The sequence below is a fragment of the Hoplias malabaricus genome, chromosome X1, assembly GCF_029633855.1.
Source record: "Hoplias malabaricus isolate fHopMal1 chromosome X1, fHopMal1.hap1, whole genome shotgun sequence".
NCBI classification, from domain to species: domain Eukaryota; kingdom Metazoa; phylum Chordata; class Actinopteri; order Characiformes; family Erythrinidae; genus Hoplias; species Hoplias malabaricus.
The window spans coordinates 839,054-863,737 of record NC_089818.1 but is presented as its reverse complement, the minus strand read 5'-3'; the positions used below and the strand labels follow the sequence as shown (position 1 = coordinate 863,737).

General features: G+C 42.8%; 1 protein-coding gene across 1 annotated transcript; it reads left to right on the top strand.

The window, feature by feature from the left end:
* The first annotated feature begins 7,165 nt into the window (after positions 1-7,165).
* On the top strand, positions 7,166-23,278 carry LOC136675777 (protein MMS22-like). Its single transcript, XM_066652526.1, has 25 exons — positions 7,166-7,229; positions 7,998-8,187; positions 8,604-8,729; positions 8,837-8,889; positions 9,099-9,186; positions 9,657-9,834; positions 10,122-10,215; positions 10,545-10,675; positions 10,984-11,097; positions 11,185-11,358; positions 11,525-11,587; positions 12,517-12,636; positions 13,939-14,174; positions 16,060-16,593; positions 19,209-19,393; positions 19,651-19,801; positions 20,019-20,143; positions 20,258-20,400; positions 20,577-20,733; positions 21,071-21,240; positions 21,450-21,661; positions 22,134-22,300; positions 22,593-22,689; positions 22,852-23,019; positions 23,100-23,278. Exons 2-25 carry the CDS (start codon positions 8,015-8,017, stop codon positions 23,173-23,175), a joined length of 3,735 nt encoding a protein of 1,244 aa, XP_066508623.1. The 5' UTR covers positions 7,166-7,229; positions 7,998-8,014; the 3' UTR covers positions 23,176-23,278.
* The last annotated feature ends 1,406 nt before the right edge of the window (positions 23,279-24,684 follow it).

Genomic DNA, 24,684 nt, shown 5'->3' with positions numbered 1-24,684 from the left:
TTCAGAAGAGAACAAACTATTACTTTAGTGAAAGGAGAACACACTCCTGATTAATACTCCACATTTCAGGTATAAATAAACCTTTAGGTCATAAAGCTGTAAAATACAAGGTGTCCTCTTCTTATCCTGTTGTGTATCCTTACCACAGCAGATACATGTGTGTGTATGTTTGTGTGTGTGTGTTTGTGTGTGTGTGTGTGTTTGTGTGTGTGTGTGTGTGTGTGTGTGTGTGTGTGTGTGTGTGTGTGTGTGTGTGTGTATGTGTGTGTGTGTGACATGTACCCTTCCTGAAGAAGAGCATGAGCGTGTGTGTGTGTGTTTCACAGCGCTGTGGTGTTGCCAGGTCACTGGGGTGTCTTCACTGTCCAATAAACTCCAGGAAAATGTCAAGCTCATGCATTATTCATGAGTTACAGAATGAGGGCTGAATTTGGGTTGAACTGCTAAAACTGCAGTGTGCAAATATATATTATGTTCACTGTCCAATTAAAAACATGCATCTCCCAAAATAGCAACTTCACAGGAGAAGGGTAACCCCTTCTTTACTTTCAATGGCAGCCAGTGCAAAAAGATTTTCTTCAGAATAATTTTGGAGTATTTCTATTGGTCCATTGACAGATGCTGTGTTCAAGTGATGGAGTAAACTGAACATCCACAAACACGGAGATACTTGTTTTTTAATTAGACAGCGATGATATGTTCACTGTCAGAACCAAACAATGTATCTCCATGTCTTTACTGATGTAATCTGAAAATACCAGCTTCCCTTATAACTACAAAACATGGACCTATCATTGAGAGAGTGCAAGTTTGATCGCCAGTGATGCTTCAGGGGACTGAGCCCAAGAGTCTATAGAGAGCACAGTTGGCCTTGCTCTCAGTGGGTGGGATGGCCCCCCCTTTTCCCCTCATCCCACCTGCATGATGCCAGCTAGCCAGCATGGGCACAGTTAAGCTGGTTAGAGAAGGCGCTCTTCTCCCATGGATTCAGTTGTACAGCGAGGGACGTGTTATTAGCAGCAGTGTGAAAAAGAGCTGGTGATTAACACCACACATCACATGTTTTTGGAGAAAGCACGTGTTTTCTTCAGCCTGGTGGCATTGTTTTTGATAGAGGTAGTTCAGTTTACAGGGTGGAATTGGAGAGATGACAAAAATTGAGGGCGAAAGTTGGACAAGAACTGTGCACTTATTCTTAGGCAACTAAGATTATTGTTTTTAGTATTAATTAATTTATTCCTTCATTGTCTGTAACCTACCGGGAACCTTTGGGCGCAAGGTGGGAACTACTTCCTGGAGGGGACGCCAGTCCTTCACAGGATGAAACACACTCACACCTACGTACACCAGGAGGAAACCCATGCAGACACAGGGAGAACACACCACGCTCCTCACAGACAGTCACCCGGAGGAAACCCACGCAGACACAGGGAGAACACACCACACCCCTCACAGACAGTCACCCGGAGGAAACCCACACAGACACAGAGAGAACACACCACACTCCTCACAGACAGTCACCCGGAGGAAACCCACGCAGACACAGAGAGAACACACCACGCTCCTCACAGACAGTCACCCGGAGGAAACCCACACAGACACAGAGAGAACACACCACACTCCTCACAGACAGTCACCCAGAGGAAACCCACGCAGACACAGAGAGAACACACCACACTCCTCACAGACAGTCACCCGGAGGAAACCCACACAGACACAGGGAGAACACACCACACTCCTCACAGACAGTCACCCGGAGGAAACCCACACAGACACAGGGAGAACACACCACGCTCCTCACAGACAGTCACCCAGAGGAAACCCACGCAGACACAGAGAGAACACACCACACTCCTCACAGACAGTCACCCGGAGCGGGACTCGAACCCACAACCTCCAGGACCCTGGAGCTGTGACAGAGACACTACCTGCTGCTCCACCGTATATTATTTATATCTAAAATCTAGAAATGAATCATTCCAGTCTTCTCTGTGATTATCAGACAATTAGAAGATAACTTATTTATAAAGTGCATACCCTTGTGGAAAAAGAGCGTGTGCTTTAAGTGTACTACATACTGAGTGTACTAGTCATACGTTATTTCAGCAACTCTGTAAGTACTTTAAATATATTTATATGCTTAATATTGTATAAGTCAAATTCTTATCATTTACAATATTTTAATTCGTAATACTGTATATTGGTATATTTTGTGCTAATGCATAATTTTTACTAGTGAATAGTTTTACATGCTCTGCTTATTTGATTATATTTTTGACTTTTATTTTATATTTTCATTAATAATTTAAGCTCTTTTAATGTCTTTCAGAGTTAAGGCATCAGCTCAGAGAAATGTATTTCAAAAAAGGGACAAAAATAACATGACTATTACACTCAGTGTATATTAAATGTAACTTAATATAATTTAAATTACACATTAGTAATGACTGAGTACAAATTAGTTGTTCCAAAATAACATAATTAAGAATACTTTAAAAGCCCATAGACCAAGACTATAGTGTAAGACATCATATAAATGTACTTTTCCCCCAGATAATCACAGATAATAGGACGGGATTGTTTCTTTTCTAAATCCTCATCAGTTTTCCTGTAGTACACAGCTAAAAAGCCTAAGAATCTTAACCGCTCACTTGACGTTTGATGATTTAAGCGTCTTTTTCTTATTGGATTTTTTTATGAGAATCTCAGAGAGAAGCTGGTTGTAAGGGATTTTTTAATCAAACATGTAATACATGAAATATTCAAAAAGCCTCCCCCTCCATTGTAACTTGATGAAAGTCAGATATCTTCAAAATGGAAGTAGTGGTCAGCACTTTCTAAATTTCTGCTTATAAAAGAGCCTCGGTAAATGGATTTAAGGTGGAGTGAACTGGGGGGGGGGGGGGGTGAATGTAATAAAGGTTTAAACTAAGGTTTAAAATAAGCGCTGACCCGTGAGATGAAGCGAAGGCCATGTTTTTGTGCCAAAGCTCCGGCGGCGTTGCTGCCCCCCTCCAGCTCCACGGCATAGAAAACGTGTGCGTTAGTCCAGTGCTGCCCCCCGGTGGCCAGGTAGAAAACACACAGCATGGTCAGAACCGCTGGATGCATCCCAGGACCTGCAATAAAAACATTGAGCTTATTTCATATTCTTTAATGTGCAGTGGATTCATTGTGCAGACACAGCTTTTTAATCTCCATAGAAATGCATGAAACGGAATGGGGTTTACAAAGGTCACTGTGCGCAATGCCATGAGTCCAGAAGCAGGGTATAAAGCATCCCACAACAGGAATGTGCTGTAAAGCAGTGGAAACGGGATGATTATGAGCCACAGCCAATCATTCAGCATCAATAGCTGACATCCCTGAAAAGTCTATGTGGCTGAATGCTATTCATTTTTCACAGCAATGTTCCAACATCTGGAATTTCTTTTTTACAGAAGAGTAGAAAGAAGCGTCTTAGTCCCTGTTTATAATATTTCTGCTAAAGCAGATTCCCCCAAATTTGTACACAATGCTCTGACACTTTGCATTACATTAAAAAACATTTTCTAAATAAAAATTAAATATTTAACCCGTTTAGCCACACATTCCCTTATAAGACTTTTCAGGCCAAGTCCCACTTAAAATCTACAGCTGCATATTTGATTTTTAACAACACTGTAAACGTCTAGAAATTTAAATCAAAAACCTAAAAATATCTAAGTGGCTTTGTGAAAGTCAAAGACTGAAGGAAGCACACTCCTGAGAACTGACAGCATCTAAACTCCACAAAGTGATCCCCCTGAACCTCTGAACTCAATAAACTGTGAAGCTGTTTAATATGCGTTTAGCTTTTAGCTCTGTGTAATCACACACACTTTACCTGTCCAGAAGAACAGGTCCATCCCAGAGGCCTTCACTTTCCAGCAGCTTCTCTTCTCGTCCCTTCTCTTCTCCACCTACACACACTCACACACCCTTTCACACTCTCTCTCACACCCTCTATCTCTGTCTCTCCACACTGCAATGCAAATGATCTCCGACCCTTAGACACAGCTCTTACCTACTGTACACTGTTATCAGAATGCAAATGACTCATTTATCTGAACTCCCTCTGCGTCTACGTCCACATGGCACTTCACCGCACACAGAAAACTGTTAACTGCAGGAGAAGATGTACAATCTGTCACTACACAAAGGGGGTTTTGGCCAAGGTTGCTTCTTTACACGCAGCTCGTGTATGATGACTGGAGAGCAAGATCGACATGAGCTCTGGAGCAGCTGCACATGAGAATACCAAGCATCAGCTGGAGGGATATAAATCCCCTCAGCACTGGAACTGTGTATTTGGCAGGATGGAGCTTCATGCAAATATTTAGGGACGAGTTGGAGTGGTGCCTACTACTGTAAAATTCTCATGGATGGATGCAATCAAATTCTCACTCTGCAGTGGTCTGATATATACTGTATATACACAGACAATCAGAATCGTTATGACTAACTCCTTGTTTCTACACTCAGTGTCCGTTCTCTCAGCTCCACTGTCCACACAGGAGCACTTTGTTGTTCTACAATTACAGACTGAAGTTCCCCAGTTGATCTACGTAGGTTGTTTACCCCTTTCACCCTCTTCTCCAATGTTCAGGACCCCCACAGAGCAGATGTGATGTGGTGGTGGATCATTCTCAGCACAGCGCTGTGTCACCGATGAAGGACTAGAGGACGAGCGACACACACTGTGCAGCGACAGATGAGCTACTGTCTCTGACTCTACATCTACAAGGTGGACCAACGAGGGAGGAGTGTCTCACAGAGTGGACAGAGAGCGGACACAGGGTTTAAAAACTCCAGCAGCACTGCTGTGTCTGATCCACTCTACACCAGCACAACACACACTAACACACCACCACCACGTCAGTGTCACTGCAGCGCTGAGAATGATCCACACCACATCACACCTGCTCTGTGGGGGTCCTGAGGGCACAAAGTATGCAGAGCAACATATGGAATACAATCTGTAATTCTGTAATTGTAGATCTACAAAGTGGACAGTGAGTGTAGAAACAAGGAGGTGGTCGTAATGTTATGGTTGATCTGATTGCTGTATATATATATATATATATAATCTTAACTGAACTTACTCATTCTGGAGGTATGCCCACTAAGCCAACAGGCCCAGGGCAGAGGGGGAGAGAGAAAGAGAGAAAGGAGTATGGATAAATGATTTTTTTCCCACCAGTCGAACATCATGCTCTGGGCCTTGAGGCCCTAGAGGGACACTGATAAAGCACCTGGACATTTTTATAGACAAACCACTTATTCCTGTCCCCATATCGCTAAGGGAAGACTGATAACTTTATATTTTCCAGGCAGAGAGCTGAAAGGGCTGCAAGTTTGAAGAGGCCTTTCACAGCTTTAATTGATCAAACAGAAGCCACGGGGTCCCAGATAAAGCCACAAAGGCTGGACCCTTCTGGGGGAAACCCAATAAAGAGTCAAATACGACTCATTATGTCCCCTCATTGTACAGTATTAACTACATGTCACTCTTTTTAAAGAAAGGTCATTAAACACATTCCTGTTAGCCCCAGAGCAGGTCATTTAAAAAGTGGATGCTTTAACAGCATTAACTTTTTGCTTAGTTTCCACCTTAAAAATGTAATGTTAAAAGTTCTGACATGTCAGTCCTGTTAGAAAAATCATCTTGTTTTTTTAAGCTGCCTCATTTCTGGGAATTTTATTTCCATGTACTTCAACATTTATATTTATATACTTTATTTGCTAAAAATAAATAAATAAATGTTTAAATGATCAAACAAACATAATGACACATTTCATCATTTTTGCTGCTCTCTGCAAAGCATCTATAGTGTATATATTGTGTCCACTTTATATAATTTATACCTGATGTTTGCAACCACTTTTGTTTGTAACACCCTAACAACCACCTGGGAACATGGAAACTACCTGAAATACCATAGCAACCACTCTATAGTACTAACTGCCCTAATGACCAATTGGGATACAATGTCAAATGCCTAGAAATGCATTAGCAACACCATTGCATCCACTTAGCAACAAGTTGGTAAATATCTGGGGAACCTTAGCAACCACCTGAAATACCATAGCAATTATAGCAGCCACATGAAATACCTTAGCATTCATCGTAGAAATCACTTGGTAGCTATAACATATCAGCCATCTAGAAGCACATTGGCCACATCACAGCGCCAACTTAGCAACACTATAGAAAAATTCTGAAATAAGGTAGCAAAACCAACAGTTTCATCATAGTGCTGCATAGCAACAGTCTGAAATGCCTCGTCCATACCTTGGAACCCATATTTGGTCCCAGACTCCCCCTACAGTTTGTAGTGTGTTTACAAAACTGTCCTGAACTCAAGAGGGACGGGAGAGATGGGGGCGGTTTTTTACCCTCCTCCTATAGTTGCATAGTGCAGTTTCTGCAGTGCTGAGCTCAAAATAGCATCTACAGAGGCTTTATTCTCTTTATTACAGGTCAGTGGAGCAGCATAATTATTTTGAAGCTGCCATTTTAATGTAAATCCATTCCTGTTCAGCCATTTTCTTGAAGAAATGCACATTTTCTGGTTTATGCTTATTTTAACTGTGTTATTGTTTATATAGGCTGTACTATCCCTTTGGGCAACAACAAAACCTTCATATGTGAACTCATCCCAGGACACCACACACTCCTCCCTCGTTGGTCCACCTTGTAGATGTAAAGTCAGAGACACTCAGGCTGGAGCTGGGTGTCAGGGACACATGAACCTCTTTGCCACCACCCTCCATTTTTTTGTGATGTCAAAACACATTTTTTATTGGATATTGTCAATGGTTTAACATAAGCATATGCAGGAACACGAATCTTCATGGTGTGCTGGCATTTCTCTACAGTATTTTAACTTTTCTATAGGTCATTATATGTTCAAGAAATCGCCTAATTAGGTCGAGAAATCCACTTCTACACTTCTGTAGACTTATAATTTCTAATAGAAATCCACTTGGGATGCATCCTTCCTCTCATACACTACGAAGGGAGCACGGAGCGATTTGAGTTCGAGTCTCAGACTCCGAGCCTCGGCTCTGATTGGTCAAAACCCCATACACCCAGGCCATCTTAGGAACTTCTGGCCAATTATATCGCAGGAGTTTGTGGTGACGTAAGTGTCCGCATGCGCACTGAGTGTTTCTCCGTAGCGCGGGAGAGTAGTCAGCTGAAAGAGGTGAGTTTAATGTTGATGTTTACTGCGTAATGACACAATAGATAATGATTTTAAATTAGATTTTGTACGTTTGTATGGACCTCTGAGTGTTTTTAAGTCTTTGAACATGTGGCAGAAACATCAGTGAAAAATATGAACGTGTTTAACCCTTAGTTAAGCCTGATTCAGTGTATGACAAACGAGAGTTTATCAATAAAACGTTGCATTTCTTTGTAATTATTGAGCTTTTTATTCACATGCGAATAACTTTATTATATGTGTAAACGAGTTAAAAAGGACTGGGAACGCGATAAATAACTTGTTCCCACGCCTTTTAAGATGTTTGATAATTTAAACATATTTTGAAGGGGTGTAACCAGCAGGGCTCCATACCTTTATTCATTTTTGTTCTTTTTTGTAATTTGTTACTGATTACTTGGTTGGTCTTCCAGAGAAATGGGTAGGAACTACATAAATAAAATGGAAAATATTTAAATTGAGGAATAAGTAATAGTTACCACTAAAAAGTAGTGAAACACATTACTAAACTTTATTATTGTAAAAACAAATTCCATAAAGTGCCAATACGTTGACGGAAATATGTTTAGTACATAGGTTTAGAATCTCTTAGTCCAAGCTTATGTTTACTCTGGGTCCATTAAGCTTTGTACACTCTTTTGGCCAAATTGATTAATTCATTATGAATTATTAATACCTTTGGGATGCTGTTAAACTGATAAATGAGCCGGAATCCCCCTTGTGGTGTGTTTATGGTTTATTTTCCTGCAGTGTGTTGGAGCCGAGGGATGGAGGATGATTTCAGCCAGTCACTTACTCCCCCGGTCTCTCCGTTCCTGTCAGAGGATGCATGTGAACCGGCCGCACCACAGCCGTGTTTCACCTGTGTGTATGAACCAGGACGGGACAATGCACACACATTGCCCTCAGACGGATACATCAGCAGAGGAGTGTTGAAGAGGTGTGTCGGCTTTAATTTAGGACTGTTTTTGAGGTTATCATCGCTCTAAAGTTGTTTTAATGTTTCAAAATAATGTAAAAACCCCAACTGCTAAAATGTCATGACGAAGGACCTGTTGAAATGGGGAAGAATGAGCTGAAAAACACTTTTTACATTTTTACAATTAAAATTGTGAGGATGCAGGGATTTGTTCTGACGGCCCATACTTATAATGCTTTTTAGAAGTACGTTCTTCATGATTGCTAGTGTATTCTCTGTAGAAAATCAACAAAACTCAGACATTACATCATTTATGAGGTTTATCTCAAAATATATCTGTTTATAGTCCATCCATCTGTTTCAAACTGTCTGTTTTAGAGACCAATCTCCATCATTCATCTGTTTGAAACAGTCTAATCTCCTTTGTTTTTCTCCAGATTGCTATTGAAGCTGGACCCATCTCCTACAGATTTTGAAATGGATACTGTGGAAATGTTTGGCTTCCCGTGGGGCACAGAGACAGCACTGGTGGAGTCCACTAAACTTCTGTTCGGCTTGTTCAGGTGTGTGTGTGTGTGTGTGTGTACAGATTGCGTGTTTTTGGATTTTGGCCACACTGTCTGCTGACGGTGAGGAGTTTGTTAATTTCACAATCTGTCCACTGTTTCAGACAAAATGTCTACAGACTGGAGACACTTGTACAGTCCAGCTCGCATGACTTTGGTGAGTAGTGTATTTCAATTTATTGTCTGTAATGTAAAACAGGTTATAAACGCTTTATAACACAATATATAATCAGTGCCTCTCCACATGGGTCATTGTTTGTTTACAGAGGTGGACAACTAAATTCTAATTGCTGCCCATCCATCATTACTTCTGGAAGCAAGTGTATTAATAGGAAGTTTACAGTAAACACACTGTTGTTCTTCCAGGTCAGGCCAGTGGTCTGCATTATGAAGCTGAGGAACTGAGAAAGCAGTGTGTGCTGTTTCTCGCCTACATTAAAGTTTTTATTCACAGGTAAAGATTTAAATTAATGATTAATTCATTCATTCATTCTTGATCCCGGAGCCTACACAAAGTCACTCCCGTGTGGGTTTCCTCTGGGTGCTCCGGCTTCCTTCTATGGTCCAAAAACACACATTGGTAGGTGGATTGGCAACTCATAAGTGTGAATGTGTGAGTGTGTGTCGCCCTGTGAAGGACTGGCGCCCCCTCCAGGGTGTGTTCCCACTTTGCGCTCAGTGATTCCGGGTAGGCTCCCTGGAGCTGCGACCCTGAACTGGATAAGGGTTACAGACAATGAATGAATGTCTTGTTCCATTCACCGTCATTGTAAGGTTCTCTAGAATGAAATCTAAGTTAGTTAATATTTTAATGATCTATTTTAAAGTATGTTTGCAAACTTGGAGATTATAAGTACCTCCTTTGTTATTTGCTGTTTATATCTTATACATTTTATTTATATAATATCATCTCCTCATACTCAGGTTCCTGGAGGTTCCTCAGGCTGTAGGTGAAGAGTTTATTCATCCGTTCTCTGAGCTTGAATCTCAGCTACCTTCCACTCTAGTTGAGGAATTATCTGCCGTCACACTGCTGATCGGCCGACTCCGAGACCTTCCAGCTAACGTCCAGAGTTCACTGACCATCCACCACCAGGGAAAAGTAAAGCAGCATAAAGATTAGATATTTTACAGCTATAGATCCGCTATAAATCAAAATCTTAAACTGTTACATAATTGATAATTGATTAGATAAAATATAGCCAATATAATATATATATATATATATATAGATATATATTTTAAATTACATCTCTGTTTAAGGTTATGACGTTACGAAGTGAGCTCCATAAGAAAATTTGTTTAAATTTGTGTCAGAACAGTTGAATGTTTTTATCTATGAATGTTTAAAAACAAGACGTTAGAGATTAACCAGTTACTTTTCTCTAGCTTTTTCCTCCATCCTGGCATTTGCTACACCTTCACCTGGACGCCCACTGGGCCGTGCTGGAGATACTGCACCTCCTGGGACAGAGGATGATGGGTAAAAGCTATTAAATAATGTTTCATCTACCGATAATAATGTGCAAATTATATCATTATAGTATTGTCTCTGATTTCTATTTTGGAGCAAATAAGAGCCTTTAAATATTGGTGTTAAATTTAGCCTGTGTGTATGCTCAAGGATGTTTTATAAACAAATAAATAAAGTGTTTATTAATAAGACTTAGACGTTTGATAACTTTGTTGTTGTTGTTAATAAACCGAGAAAAATCTGTAAGAATAAGGTCAGGTCATTTTATTCCTTTTCATTTCCAAATCTGCAGGTTGAATTTTAGAGGTACAGTTTCTCCTTTGTGTTGCCCCCTGTAGGTCAGGTGGTATATGCGCAACAGTTTGTGAATCTAACTGGAGAAACCCTGACCAACGTCAGCCTGTTTGAAGACCATCTCAACAACCTTCTGAGTGACCTCATAACTCTGGCCATGAACAAGTACAACAAGGTGTTTGATGGTTTGCTAAAAAAGTTACTATCCAAATTGAAGCTTCTTTTCTACCAGTGAACACACAGTTTACATAATCAGCATAGAACTCCCTTAAAAGATATAGGACACTGTAGGGAGTTGTGCTGAGGTTCCTGAGGTCATAACATGTGTGGACAAGAAAGGGCTAATGGCTTATGAAACAGCACCCCAACAGTGGACTGTGTAACATTGGAACCGGGTTCTCTGCTCCATCCAGTGCCTCACTGATGTTCACTTGACTAAAAGCCATTAAATGGAGCATTTAACTTATCCTCTTTTTCATTTAGGTTCGACCCACTGAAGTATTGACCAGTCACCATTTCCACTGCATCTGTACCAAAGAACTGTGGATCCTTCTTATTCACCTGCTAGAATATAGGAGAAAAACCCTGCACACGCAGGTACAACATAAACACGCATATAGCACTGGCATTACAATTATTCCAATGTTCTGTACTTATTTCCTCCTTTATTTTACTTATTTCCAGTCTTTTTGGGGCTATGTGAATGCGCTGCTAAAGACTCTCCTGAAGGGTGCGCCAGCAGACGAGCGTGACCCCAGCCTCCAAGCTCACTGTAAGGATCCTCTGGGTTTCGCCTGGTGGTTAATCACTCACCTCGCCCAGCTTGGCATGTACAGCCGCAACGGGAGCATAGAAAAGGTGGTGTGACATCATACTCTACTATACATTATATACATCTCACCAAACAGTCTGGTTTTGAACACAGAGTTGACATGCTCACTATTTTCCCTCGCAAGCCTCCCAGATTTAATGCTTATAAAGGGGGTCAACAGCTTATTTGTTTTTTGTTGCTGTTGTCTTTCAGAAACAGCTGGAGGATAACTGGAGTTTTGTGCTGGAACTGCTGAAGTCCAGCTGCGACGTGAAGGTGCGGTGTGTGTTTAAATGCTTTCATTTGGAGAAGAGAACTTTTAAGGGGACATCAAAAACCCATTTTTTCATAAGTTTACACGGTCTCCTGGGTTTTAAAAAACCACTTTGACATGCTTTGGTCAAAATAGAGCAAGAATCAGACAACACAGCATTTTTCTTCCCCTGGCTAAAGAGAGAACGGCAGATTCAGCGCCCATAAATGAGCCTCATTTTACTCCAAATGCGAGGCATTTACTTGATTTTTTTGTTCTTGTTTATGCCATATTTAATCTCTTTTTTTTGTTTGATTTTCTCCCTCCATTTAACCCCATCTTGCCTTCTTGCATTAATGTCGGTCTAGTGCTGCGATTGCAGACTCACAGGGCATTTACACTGGTCCGACAGTGTAACTTGCACCATAGTGGATCCAATTCTTTTTCAATGGGAGTGGTTTGCTTCGTCAGCTGCATTTTTGTGTTGCATGATCTATCCTGTGCATTTGATTGGGGCTGAACTTTATGCAAAATAATCTGGCAAACAGAGTGTGCCTAACCAGTGAGAAGAGAGCTGGTGTTTGAGTGATGTGTCCACAATGCAGTGTATGAAGCAGTCTTTCTGTATTCAAAATGAACATGATTTAAATTGGATGATGCCAGGATTTCAACTGGATCACGTCCACAGCCAGCTGAAGCGGGGGGTATGTTTTCACGTGCATTGCCAATCAGGAGCATTGTAAATGCACTGTCAGATGAGGATTTAGGACAATTCTGCATTGCCTGTTCTCCATACAGGACTTGTCTTTATCCCATGTTTTCAGATTCATAAATGAATGCTTTAATCCACTCAGTGATTTATTTTCATTATATGTCCCTTTTAGTTGCTTATTTAAATGGCTTAAGGCTGCCTTTGAGTTTGACTTTGTGTGTGTGTGTGTGTGTGTTTTAGGCAGCTCTACAGGAGGAGCAGGTCCGGATGCATGTTCACTGCTGTCTCTCTCTCAGTTTAATATGGGGCTCCAATGTCAGTGCTGTAAACACACTGTGGGAATATTACAGCAAAAACCTGGTGAGTCATCATTTTAACAACAGCCAGGTTTCTGTCCAGCTATCACGCCCCCTATGTCCAAAATATAACCCCTTATAACGAATGTACAGTGGAACCTCTACCTACAAACCTGATCTGTTCCGTGACCTGGTTCGTAAGTAGAAAAGTTCGTTTCTTGAGTCAATTTTCCCCATTTAAAATAATGGAAAAGCAATTAATGTGTTCCAGCCCCCGCCCCGAAAGTCTTTTTGCACTGATCTATGTTTACAACACTCTCAAATTAGTAAAAAATACATGTAGCGTTATTAAAAATAAAAGAGAAATACAGTGAAAACAGTAATAAAAAAGAAATAATAAAGTTGGAAGTGGTTACACATCGCTACCTTGAAGACGTGACGACTGGCTGGAGGAGTAACACAGGCACTGGCTGTATGACGGGAGGTGGGGGGTGGAATAACGGAGAGTAGGCGGTGAATGTGGGGAGACGAAGCGTAGATACGGCTTAACTTAGCACGAATTTCCATGTCTGCTATTTACGCTAATGCTAAATTGCTAAAGCTACAATGTGCTAATCTTAAAAGCTCACTCAAGTCTGGGGGCGCTGGGAGACTCGCCTGTTGGGGTCAGTGGCCATTTCCAGCCGCCGGCTCAGAGGAGGCTCGGGTTCGTTTCTAGAGTCGTGGTTCGTTGGTGGAGGCAACAAATATTCAAATGCCCGGTTCGTATCTTGGAAAGTTCATTAGTAGAGGCGTTCGTTAGTAGAGGATTAAAACATGACATATTAACTTTGCAGACATCCGAATGGCTGCAGAGACTTGTCACAATCTCCAAGCTACAGTAGCGACCACATTTGTTTTTATCCGACTCACGACGGCAGCTCGTAAAATTGCGCCAGTGTCTTTTCAAATTCCCCTTGAATCTGTGGCTGACAAAAGCATCCAATGAGAACTGGACGCTGCAACAAGGAAAGACAAAAACAATACTGATCTCTTTGAACAAAAAAGAGACAACAGCACGCAAATTTACAATAAGTAAACAACACTTAAATGTACTTATTCGGTTGATTTGGTTTCCAAACCCTGTTGTGTCACATCACTGGCTACATTTTGTCAGGGAGCTGTTGCATGGTAAACACGGCAGGTACCATGGACCAAAGCATGTAGAGTAGTGTAGGCCTAAGGCATCCTTTGTGAAGCCTTTTCAGAAGAATACGCTTCAAACTCATGATTAATTCCATTCATTTTAGATGCAGCGTTGGCTGCGCAGACACTTTTGACTGTGTAATGTTCATCAAGCTCTGTATCTCACTTCTTTTCGATCCAGAATGGATCATTCACCGTGCCGTGGTTGGGCGTGTCCGTTTTGGGAAGCATTAGCTCCACCCCCCTGACCCTGCTGGAGCAGACTAAAAGCTGTTGCAGCCACGACCTCGTGACCTCTGCGAGCCATGCTCAGCTGTACCGCACGGCTAATTCCTTCCTCATCTTCCTGCGCGTGTTAGCGGTACACCTCAGTCAGGAAAATGCACCTGGAGCAGCATGGAGACAAATTAAGGGCAGGTGAGTTCAATATTTCATTCAGTTTATTTTGACTGGTTTGAATAAACTCATACTGCTTCTCTTCTCTTCTCTTTTTCTTATTTTCTCTTTCTCTTCAGTCTGTTCTTTTCCAAGTTAGCAAAGTCCTTGCTGACCCCTCTCTATCCCTCTTCACCTCTCTCTCTCTCTGTGTCTCTCTCTCTATTATTCACCATTCACTCCCCACACTTTCTGTCTCCCGCCTGCCCCTCTCTGCTCTGTCTCAGCGGGGAGAATGACTGGTTAGAGTTAGGGCAGGTAGGGTGTGTGTCCTGTGGTGAAGAATAGTCATATAGAGTTCCAGGAGTTCATGAGTGAGGAGCTCCCAGCATAGTTTGTATTTGTTTGTTTGTCTTTTGTTTGTTTATTTGGCCACCTGTTTTTTCTGGACAGTTTTTTTTTCTGATGAGCAGATGCTACAGATTCCTGGAGAATGAAGACAGACGCGCACACACACACACACACACACACACACAAATATATATACTCACACATACGGGCTCCCTGCTGGGCTTATTAATATAAGTGTGTGTGTGTGTGTGTTTGGCCCAATCCAGTCCGGTTTCTGCCAGCTCTTGCTCCGCGGTGGCTGGGAAACCGAATTAACCACCACGCTCATTAGCTAATTAGCCTTCATGTCTGTCGTGTGTCTGAGCACGCTCCAGACATAGGGAAGTCATTATCCAGATTTATTTTGTCACACACACAGGGCCATGGGGCCCCAGTAGGAGGAACCAGCCCAAAGCAGTGGTTCTCTTTGAGCAATGGGCATTTTTAAAAAAAATCATTTTGCTTTTCCAATCCTTGCTTTTTTAAATAAGTAGAAATTAAATACCCACAAAGTGCAGGTCTCAGAAACTGTCCACTTCCTCATATCCACCTTCAGCAGTGGTTCCCATATTTTTGAGAACAGCATCTGTTATAAACATTTGAATTCATATAAAACTTGCAATTTCTGATAAATCACTTTTAGAGTGGAATTATTACAAGTGACATGAATGCTGTGTCTCATCCCCCTCTGCAACAGCCTTCCACATTGGGACCCACGGCTCTACAGAATCATCATTCTTTCTGTTCCAACACAGAGATAAATATGAAATTAAGTGGACAATGCATTTAACTGCTCTTTTCTTAGAGGCACAGCCTGTCTGTTCTGTCTGAACATATCCGTTGGAGATTTACGGAGGGAAATAACATTGATAACGTGTAATAGAAATGAATAGAACACTGGTTCTGTTTGTGTGGTTCTGCTGAAATGTTAACACAACGAGACGAGCTTCAAACTTATTCCAAAGAAGAAAAACAACAAACAATTTTCTACCAAATACCAGCAGGCGATGGGTGACAGGGTCACAGTGTGTGTGTGTGTGTCTCTGTGTGTCTGAGAGAGAGAGAGAGTGTTTTGGGGAAAACATGGAATTGTTGGAAGGCACAGGGGGTCATTGATTTCTGTGCTATGCTGCTGTGTGTGTTTTGTGCAAGCCAATGACAGCGTTACAACTGTGTGTTTGTGTGTGTGTGTGTGTTTGACATTTAACATGATCTTTACAGCCATTTTGCAATACTGCCCTGGAGGATATCATACAGCGCTTTCAGATGCACACATACACATCTCTCTCTCTCTCTCTCTCTCTCTCTCTCTCTCTCTCTCTCTCTCTCTCTCTCTCTCTCTCTCTCTCTCTCTCTCTCTCTCTCTCATAACCCCAGTCTCCGTGTCTACTAATTAGCATAATTCATAAATATTTGTCTGGAAGTGACATCTTTAAGAACGATATCTTAGGCTTAGACACAAATGCATTAAATAAAATATGAAGTTAAATGTAGAATCACAACACTGCATACGATCTCTCTCTCTCTCTCTCTCCAGAATCTACTCTAAGTTCCACGCTCGCCGCATGGCGGAGTTGTCCGAGACAGGATTGCATCACTTCCTGTTGTTGTTTATGGTTCTAGCGCAGTGTGGGGACCTGGAGGACGTGGCAGGGCGAGCAAGTGACCTGCTAAACCTGCTGGGGCCGAGCTCCACACCGGGTTCTATGCCCAGCTCGGTGAACCCAGCCGTGTGTGCGCTGCAATGGCGAGGGCAGCTGGCGATTCTGCTGCTGTTCGGAGAGAAAGGCCTGGACTTGGCACCGCTTGCATCCAAGCTGTCCTCCGCCTTCACTCTTGCAGCACGGGAGTTCTACCTGAAGACCACGGAGCCAAGCCGCCGCACTGCCCTCTGGCGCCCCCTCTCAGCATACTTGGATGGAGCGGCCGAGCTCTGGCAAACCAGCACCACCCTCTGCCAGTCCGAGGAAGCGTTGCTGGGTGAAGGTTTCAGCCTTCTGCTTCCCGCCTGCCGCACTTCTGAGCTACACACCGCACTGAACTTCCTAGAGACGGCATTAACACAGCTGAGGTATACACACACACACACAGCCCCCTCTTTATCAGTTGTTTTTTGATTTTTCACTGCGTTATTTGGTTGACCACACACAGACTTGTCTCCAGTTGCACTGCTGACCTCACAGTCACTGGATCTGTTGGTTTGGTCCCGTGTGGCCCTGGTAGGCTCCAAAATTTCTGCTGTCTTTCTTTCAAGGTCACAAAGGCTGCATTGTGAATAGGTTCTTCTGTTTGTAGCAGCAGTAATAGTTTGTGTGTTAGAGAGAATGCCTGTGTTTCAAGGTCCCAAGGCTTCTGTGTGTGTGTGTCTGAGAGCCTGTGGCCCCTGGGTCATACCGTGCAGGTGTTGGCAGAAAACTGAATTTCAATGGTGTGTGTGTGTGTGTGTGAGAGAGGGACTATGAAAAGGCCAGAGTGTGTGTAATAGAGAGAAACTGAGTGTGAAGGAACGGAAGGGACACTGTCAGGAGACTACGTGAAAAGGACAGAGTGTAGAGAAGCTTGTGTGTGTGTGTGTGTGATAGCAAGACAGTGAGTTCATCGCTGGGACAATGGTGTATCTTACACCCACGGGTCGCAGAGAGAGCACCCGAGTTCCTTTTTCTTGTAGTTTTAGGATTCTTTAATCCTAACTTTAATAATCCTAACTATAAAGTGCTTTTTAAAAGAAAACAAAACATGTCATAGTTTAAAACGTAAAGGAAAAACAACCTTGTTTGTTTTTTCAGGGCAAAATGTATGACTACACTTATTTTATTAAAACCAAATGCTACTATAACATATTTACTGTATGTTTTACTACATATTTTTTGTATTTATAGGTACTTGGATACATGTGTTTGTGCTGTATTAATTTACACAATCCGGAAATCTTAACAGAGAACTCATTTCCCTCAGGAGTGATTCAGCTTCGCTAATGTAACTCTTCTCTGCTGAGCATGTTCCCTGTGTGTTTGGGTTGAAGGCCATTCATTAGCTTATTAATAGCTGATAAGACACAGCCGGACAGTTTGTGATTCACACACACACACATGAACCCGGTTTAAGAAGGCCACCACCTGTCCATCCGTCCCCTCAAATTACTCTTAATTTCTGCTCCGCTTTTGCGCCGTGGCTGAAATTAATGCGTTTTCACTGACACGATTAATGAGTAATTACAGCAGTGTGTAAATTTAAGCTGCTGAAAGCTTTAGGCAAATTAGCTGCCGGGGCACACAGTGTTGCTGACTGAATCTGACCAATGACACACACGCGCACACACAACACCAGCCACGAACCAATCACACTCTAATTCCACTCATTGTATTCTCTACCACGATGCCGTGTGTGAGTGAGGTGAGCGAGTCGTCGTCGTGGCGACCCCTGCGGTGTGCCAAGACACTAATCGAGTTCTCGGTAATCGATTAATCAGGTTTCTCTCCTACTGTGCTCTCCCCTCTGACACCTCACCCCCCAAATCCGGGTGTGTGTGTATATGTGTGTGTGTGTGTATGTCTACTTACATCCATATGTGTATGGCAAACGTTCCCAAAGAGTAGTGTGGGCAGAAAGAAGAGAGAGAAAAAGAGAGAGGCTGTGAATGTGTGCTGTGTCTCTGTCCTATGGCTGCTGCAAAACGTTAACGCTGACTGTAGCAGAGACAGACTTGGAAAAGCGGAAACGCAGTGTTCAGAGTTGGGAGCTGTGTTCCTTCACAAAGCCTTTGGTGCTTAGATTTATTTCAGAGTAATTTTGGAGGATTTCTATTGGTCCATTCTTCATTAAATTTACACACAGTGTGAAGGACAGCTGCTGTATTCAAATGATGTAGTAAACTAAACATCCACAAACACAGAGACACATGTTCCTCATTGGACAGCGGTGATATTCATTAATGGATCTGAAGAGCCCTTCCACAATGCAAAACATTTGAAGACTGCAAATATTTTTGAAGTGCTCATGGTTCTCTACAGAACACTCAACTGAATATTAAACTGAGGGGGCCTGTTTCAGCAGGAAAATGTCATAAATGCAAACCTTCTCTTGCAGAAAATTACAGAATAATAATAATAAGAAGAAGATATATGAGGTAGTCTGAGGAATAACAATATAATGCTTTTCAAGCATTGGATAAATAATAATAATTATAATAATAACATAACAACAAGTCTGTCCTGAAATGGACACGTTCAGCATTGTGGGTTGTAGTCTTCAAAGGTCTGTGTATTGTAAACAAATAGATAATGTGCGTGATGGGGTCATGCGTGTTTGTTCATGTTTATGTTCATTTTCAAGTATGTGGTGGGTTTCCCTCTCTTTCCCCTGCATTTCTCTAATGGGAGGAATAAACATGATCTCAGATGCTAAGGGGGGATTAAGAGGTGCGTGTGTGTGTGTTTGTTTGTGTGTGTGTAATGGGTCATTTTTCTGCAGAAGGGAGCCTAATGATTTCACACACTAATCAATAGATGTTGGAAGGAGCAGGTGTGTGTGTGTGTGTGTGTGTGTTTATATTATGGCTGTGCAATAAACCATGTATTAATTGTTCTGCCTTTTATCACCACGCCAAATAAGTGTGGGCTATAGGTGTATGAATGAATAAATAAATGTATAAGGATTAGTAAAGATTTACACTCTCTCTCTCTCTAGGAGAGTACAGCAGCGGTTTAATCAGCTGGGTTCCACTGATCTTCCCGTTTGGGCTCCTCCTCTGAACGTGGTGAAAGAGCGCCACCTAGCTGTGGCCGTGGCTCTATGGACTCATTTCTTCCCATTTCTGCGCAGCCTCAGGCTCTCTCAGACTCCGCCGCAACAGCTCGCAGACGCAGCCGCAGGTCAGAGTGGGGGAAAAAATAAATAAATGCTCCAAACCTGCAAGGCTGCATAACTGCAATACTGTAGTGATTCCTTCAAATAACACAACTATAATAGATATGGTGTGATGATTTATGTTCCTTTCTGTCCTGTGTCAGTTAATAAAGTTTACTACAGATGCAGCAAAAACTAAAAGACGGGGAGAAAGAAGAGCTGCTTCAAAACGTCTGTGATGATTTTACCAGTATAAGGTATCCCTGTGTCTTATTCTCCTCAGGTTTCACTCTGTTGGCTCTGGACATGCCTAACTCTGCTCCTCAGGACCTCCAGCCCCACCCACTCCAGTCCATAATGCACTGCTTCGGCTGGGACGAGATGCTCTGCCCCCTGCTGGTAACGAGCTTCCTCAGCCACCTGCTGCAGAATGGGTAAATCACGTCCACGTTTTTATTTACTTCCGTCTTTAATTCCTTTCGGTACATTTTTCTTTGGCCTTTTCCTTCTTTTATATTAATTGTGTTCTTTCGGATTTTTTTATTTTGCTGTGTCTTTCTTGTGACTCAAAAGGCAAAAAGAGAAAAGCTGTCAATTTGACATGTGACAGAACAATGGCTTTAACCTCTCATCTCCTCTCCTGTGCTGCAGAGAGATGGTGGGCTGGATGAGTTCCGGTTCTGGTTCTGGTTCTGCACAGGCTCTGTGTGTGAGGGCCTGGATCCGTTGTGTTTTGCAGCGGCATCTTCACACAACTCCTGACAACAGCAGAACAGGTCCAGTTTACTTTGTGTTCACACACTTTGATCCATTTTTTTATGCTTGATCACGACTTGATCACAACCCTCGGATCAGTGCATCACTATACATTTCCGTGTGTGTGTGTGTAGGAAAGATTCTGGATGCACAGTTATCAGAGATGACCCGGCTGGTGCTCCGACTTCCAGAAGTGGACACACTGCTGCAAAAAGCAGGTCTTCAGCTCACAGCTGGAAAACTGGAGCCTAAACCTGCTCTATTACTGTTTATCAAGGTGGGAACACACACACACACACACACACACACACACACACACACAAACCTAGTATAAAGTATAAGGCTGAATCACTTAATCAACTAAGTAAATTATGAAAAAACACGTTTTTTTTTTACTCTTTAGCATTGTTTTGTGTCTGGCAGTGTACTGATGTGTGTGTGTGTGTGTGGTAGTCTGTAGGACGTGTATACTCCAGTCTGCAGCTGCTGTCTGAGCGTTCCTCTTTGGTTTGTAAAGCTCTGGAATATGTGGGTGATGTTCTGAAATTTATTAAACCGTATCTGATGAACCGCAGCCCTGAAGGCCTTCAGCTCGCTTACTGGACACTTGGTGGGTCTCACACACAAATTCACACTCCTTTACACAGCTAATACACACCCAGCAGAATCTCTGACACATTCAGGCTTCTAGGTGTCAGTATAATTGCTTTATATAATGAAAGGTGAAAATGACTGATTACCCCTTGAAAGGAGACATATTTCACCCCTTTTCCCAAGTTAGCACTGTCCCCTGGGGTCTTTATGCTTTGTACAAATACCACTAGGATCAAAGAACACAGCCCTCTTCTTACCCTGTCTAAACAGCCCTGTTCAGAACGACTGGTTTCAGTGCCTGTTCCTTTAAACGAGATTCAGTATATTTAAAAACATAAGGCCTTTGTTCTCAGGTTGTGTGGTGAAGCATTGGAGCCCCCTGTTGGCCACCAACAAAGCCCAGTCTCTGCTCCTGCGCATCGTGGACGTACTTCTCCTCCCTCATTCAGTGCTGCAGCAAGAAAAAGCCCCGCCCTCTCAGGTGCTCTCAGCCCTCAGGGACACACTGCCACTCTACCTTCAGGTGAGGGGTGGAACTGACAGTAGAGCTTCAAGAGACATGTTTTTTTTTTGGGGGGGTGTGAAATTGCTAAATTGCCTGTTAATGAATTTATTTAACTGTTTTTTTTTTATTTATATTATTGAAAAGTGAGTTATTTTTCTGACTTGTTTTGTGCTTAATGCGGTTAAAGTAGAAAGGTGTGTGTGAGAGTTTGTGTTTGTATTCTATAGGGTCTCTCTGTAGCTGCGAATGTGTCACAGACTCAGGGACTTTATTTGAGGCAGCAGCTCCGTAATGTTATCGTCCAATACCTGAGCCGCTTCCTCCCAGCCACACCCACTGCAGGAGCAGTAGCCAATCACCCAGTGCTGTTAGCTGGCTGTGAGATCAGGCCCACTCCCAGAGGAGCACTGCTTAGGAGAATTATCCTTCAGGTGCTGAGGTAGTACACATCATTCATTTACATATTAAAAATACTAACACAGCCGTTTGTAAACAGGTGTCCTCGCTCTGTCTGTGTGTGTAGGATGACCCTACCTCTCCCCACATAATTCAGCATGGTGTTAGCAAACTCAGGGGGTCTTTAATCTAACCTAACAGAATTAGCAGCTAGTGTTCTCCTTCAAGTGTGCTGAGCTCCAGTGAGGTTTAACTAGAACAGTTTTAGCAGTAATATGTGATGAATGTGAAACATCTGGAGTTGATGACTTGCTTTTGATTCAAGGCTTAACAAATACAATATACAAATATTATCTGAAAAATGTTCTGGGAGGTGGTGAGGAGGTGATTCTACAGTTTATCTGAAGACTAACTTAGCATTTGAGTGATATTCAGTAAATGATCATAAAGAAACTGTTCTTAAACCTGTGTCACGCTTACTTTTGTTTTTTCTTTTCCTCCTGGTGGTGTATTAGAGATAATTTTCTGCAGTTTAAAGGCCATGCTCCACCTCCTCGACTGGCCGCAGTGTTGTCCTTTTTACTGGAGCTTCTGCGGAGGAATAACGATGCTGACCCTGAACTCCTGACCATTACGCTTCCACCGGCACTGCGCTGTCTAATGCTTGTTAACGAACCCCAGGGTGAGAACACACACACACACACACAGACACACATTTTCAAAAACAGTTGGTACCTAAAATCCCAAGCTCATTGACCGGATTATGAGAAAAACAGACCCAAACATTTGTTACAGAGGCAGTTTACAGTAAACTTGAAGTCAGTTTGAAAACCTTCTCCAGATTTTCTCCACCAAGGGACTACCATCAGTTTGAAGCTCTAATAAAAGAGGAATTATTCAATGAAACAAATGTCATGTTAATATTTAGGAAGTAATCTGAAGACATGTATTAAGTGTGTGTGTGTTTGCTGCAGTGAAGCGGCTGAGTGCAGAGTGTTTGCAGCTGATGGTTGAGAGATGTTTGTCTGCAGCGAGAGATCAGCCGTGTGAGCAGATCATCACAGTTCTCCGGTAAAAAAAAATACATGAGAAAATCTCATTATTTAAAGATGCTGAGTCATTGCTATCAGAAGCTTTCTGAAATAACTGGATATTTTTTGAATCGACTTCTTGGCATGTATTTTGGGGCACAGCTGTTTTGATTGTAACCCAATGGGCTGTGTATGTGTATAGGGCGTTTATACAAGAGAACGAAGGTGTGTATGAGCAGCAGGTTTACGGCGTGTTGGAGACAGTAGCGGTCCTCAGCCAACCCACTGTGTCCAGTCTGATTCCATCTCTGTCTCTGAGTCTGAGAAACACAGAGCAGAAGAGAGGACTCGGGAGGAACACTTCTCTCAGGTAGTAATATAATAATAAGCTGTATGTGTTCTGTTTAATCTCTCCAATATATTTCTCCTCATCTTTCTGTCTTTCTTTAGGAATGCCTATAAGTCCCTGTTGGGTTTGTTGGGAGAAGCTGGAAAGGCAGAGATGGTCAGTTTAGAAGAAGACTGACATCTGACCTCGTGTAAATACTGTACAAGTTGTGTGTGTTTTGTAACTGATTATATCTTGATGAATTAATATGGAATTTAATTCAGTGGCTTTATTGAAAAATAAAATCTTTCACCACAGTCTCCTCTCCTCTTCCCTTTCCTTTTTTTCCCTGTGCTCTCGCTCTCAATTTATCCTTCCCTTCCCCACTTGTGTAAGAACTTGTAAACATATCGTTAAATCAAATATTGTTATAGTGTTCTCCCTGTGTCTGCGTGGGTTTCCTCCTGGGGACTGTCTGTGAGGAGTGTGGTGTGTTCTCCCTGTGTCTGCGTGGGTTTCCTCCGGGTGACTGTCTGTGAGGAGTGTGGTGTGTTCTCCCTGTGTCTGCGTGGGTTTCCTCCGGGTGACTGTCTGTGAGGAGTGTGGTGTCTTCTCCCTGTGTCCGCGTGGGTTTCCTCCGGGTGACTGTCTGTGAGGAGTGCGGTGTGTTCTCCCTGTGTCTGCGTGGGTTTCCTCCGGGTGACTTATCTGTGAGGAGTGTGGTGTGTTCTCCCTGTGTCTGCGTGGGTTTCCTCCGGGTGACTGTCTGTGAGGAGTGTGGTGTGTTCTCCCTGTGTCTGCGTGGGTTTCCTCCTGGTGACTGTCTGTGAGAAGTGTGGTGTCTTCTCACTGTGTCTGCGTGGGTTTCCTCCGGGTGACTGTCTGTGAGGAGTGTGGTGTCTTCTCCCTGTGTCTGCGTGGGTTTCCTCCGGGTGACTATCTGTGAGGAGTGTGGTGTGTTCTCCCTGTGTCTGCGTGGGTTTCCTCCGGGTGACTGTCTGTGAGGAGTGTGGTGTGTTCTCTCTGTGTCTGCGTGGGTTTCCTCCGGGTGACTGTCTGTGAGGAGTGTGGTGTGTTCTCCCTGTGTCTGCGTGGGTTTCCTCCGGGTGACTGTCTGTGAGGAGTGTGGTGTGTTCTCCCTGTGTCTGCGTGGGTTTCCTCCGGGTGACTGTCTGTGAGGAGTGTGGTGTGTTCTCCCTGTGTCTGCGTGGGTTTCCTCCGGGTGACTATCTGTGAGGAGTGTGGTGTGTTCTCCCTGTGTCTGCGTGGGTTTCCTCCGGGTGACTGTCTGTGAGGAGTGTGGTGTGTTCTCTCTGTGTCTGCGTGGGTTTCCTCCGGGTGACTGTCTGTGAGGAGTGTTGTTTGTTCTCTCTGTGTCTGTGTGGGTTTCCTCCTCCTACGTTAGTAGGTGGATTGGAGACTCCACAGTGTTCGTAGGTGTGAGTGTGTGTGTTGCCCTGTGAAGGACTGGTACCCCCTCCATGATATGAATGGATATGATATATACCAAATATATCATAACATACCTGATATTGACTATAATTATCCACTGCTTTTTAACAGCAGTTCATCAGAGTCAGCCACAACATTGTTGCTTTTCTCACCAGGAAAGACTCTGAAGAACATGACACGGATCAGTAACAGATTGAAGAACACACAACAGATTTATGAATTGCATAAATGTGGAGTTTTATTGAAATAAGCTGG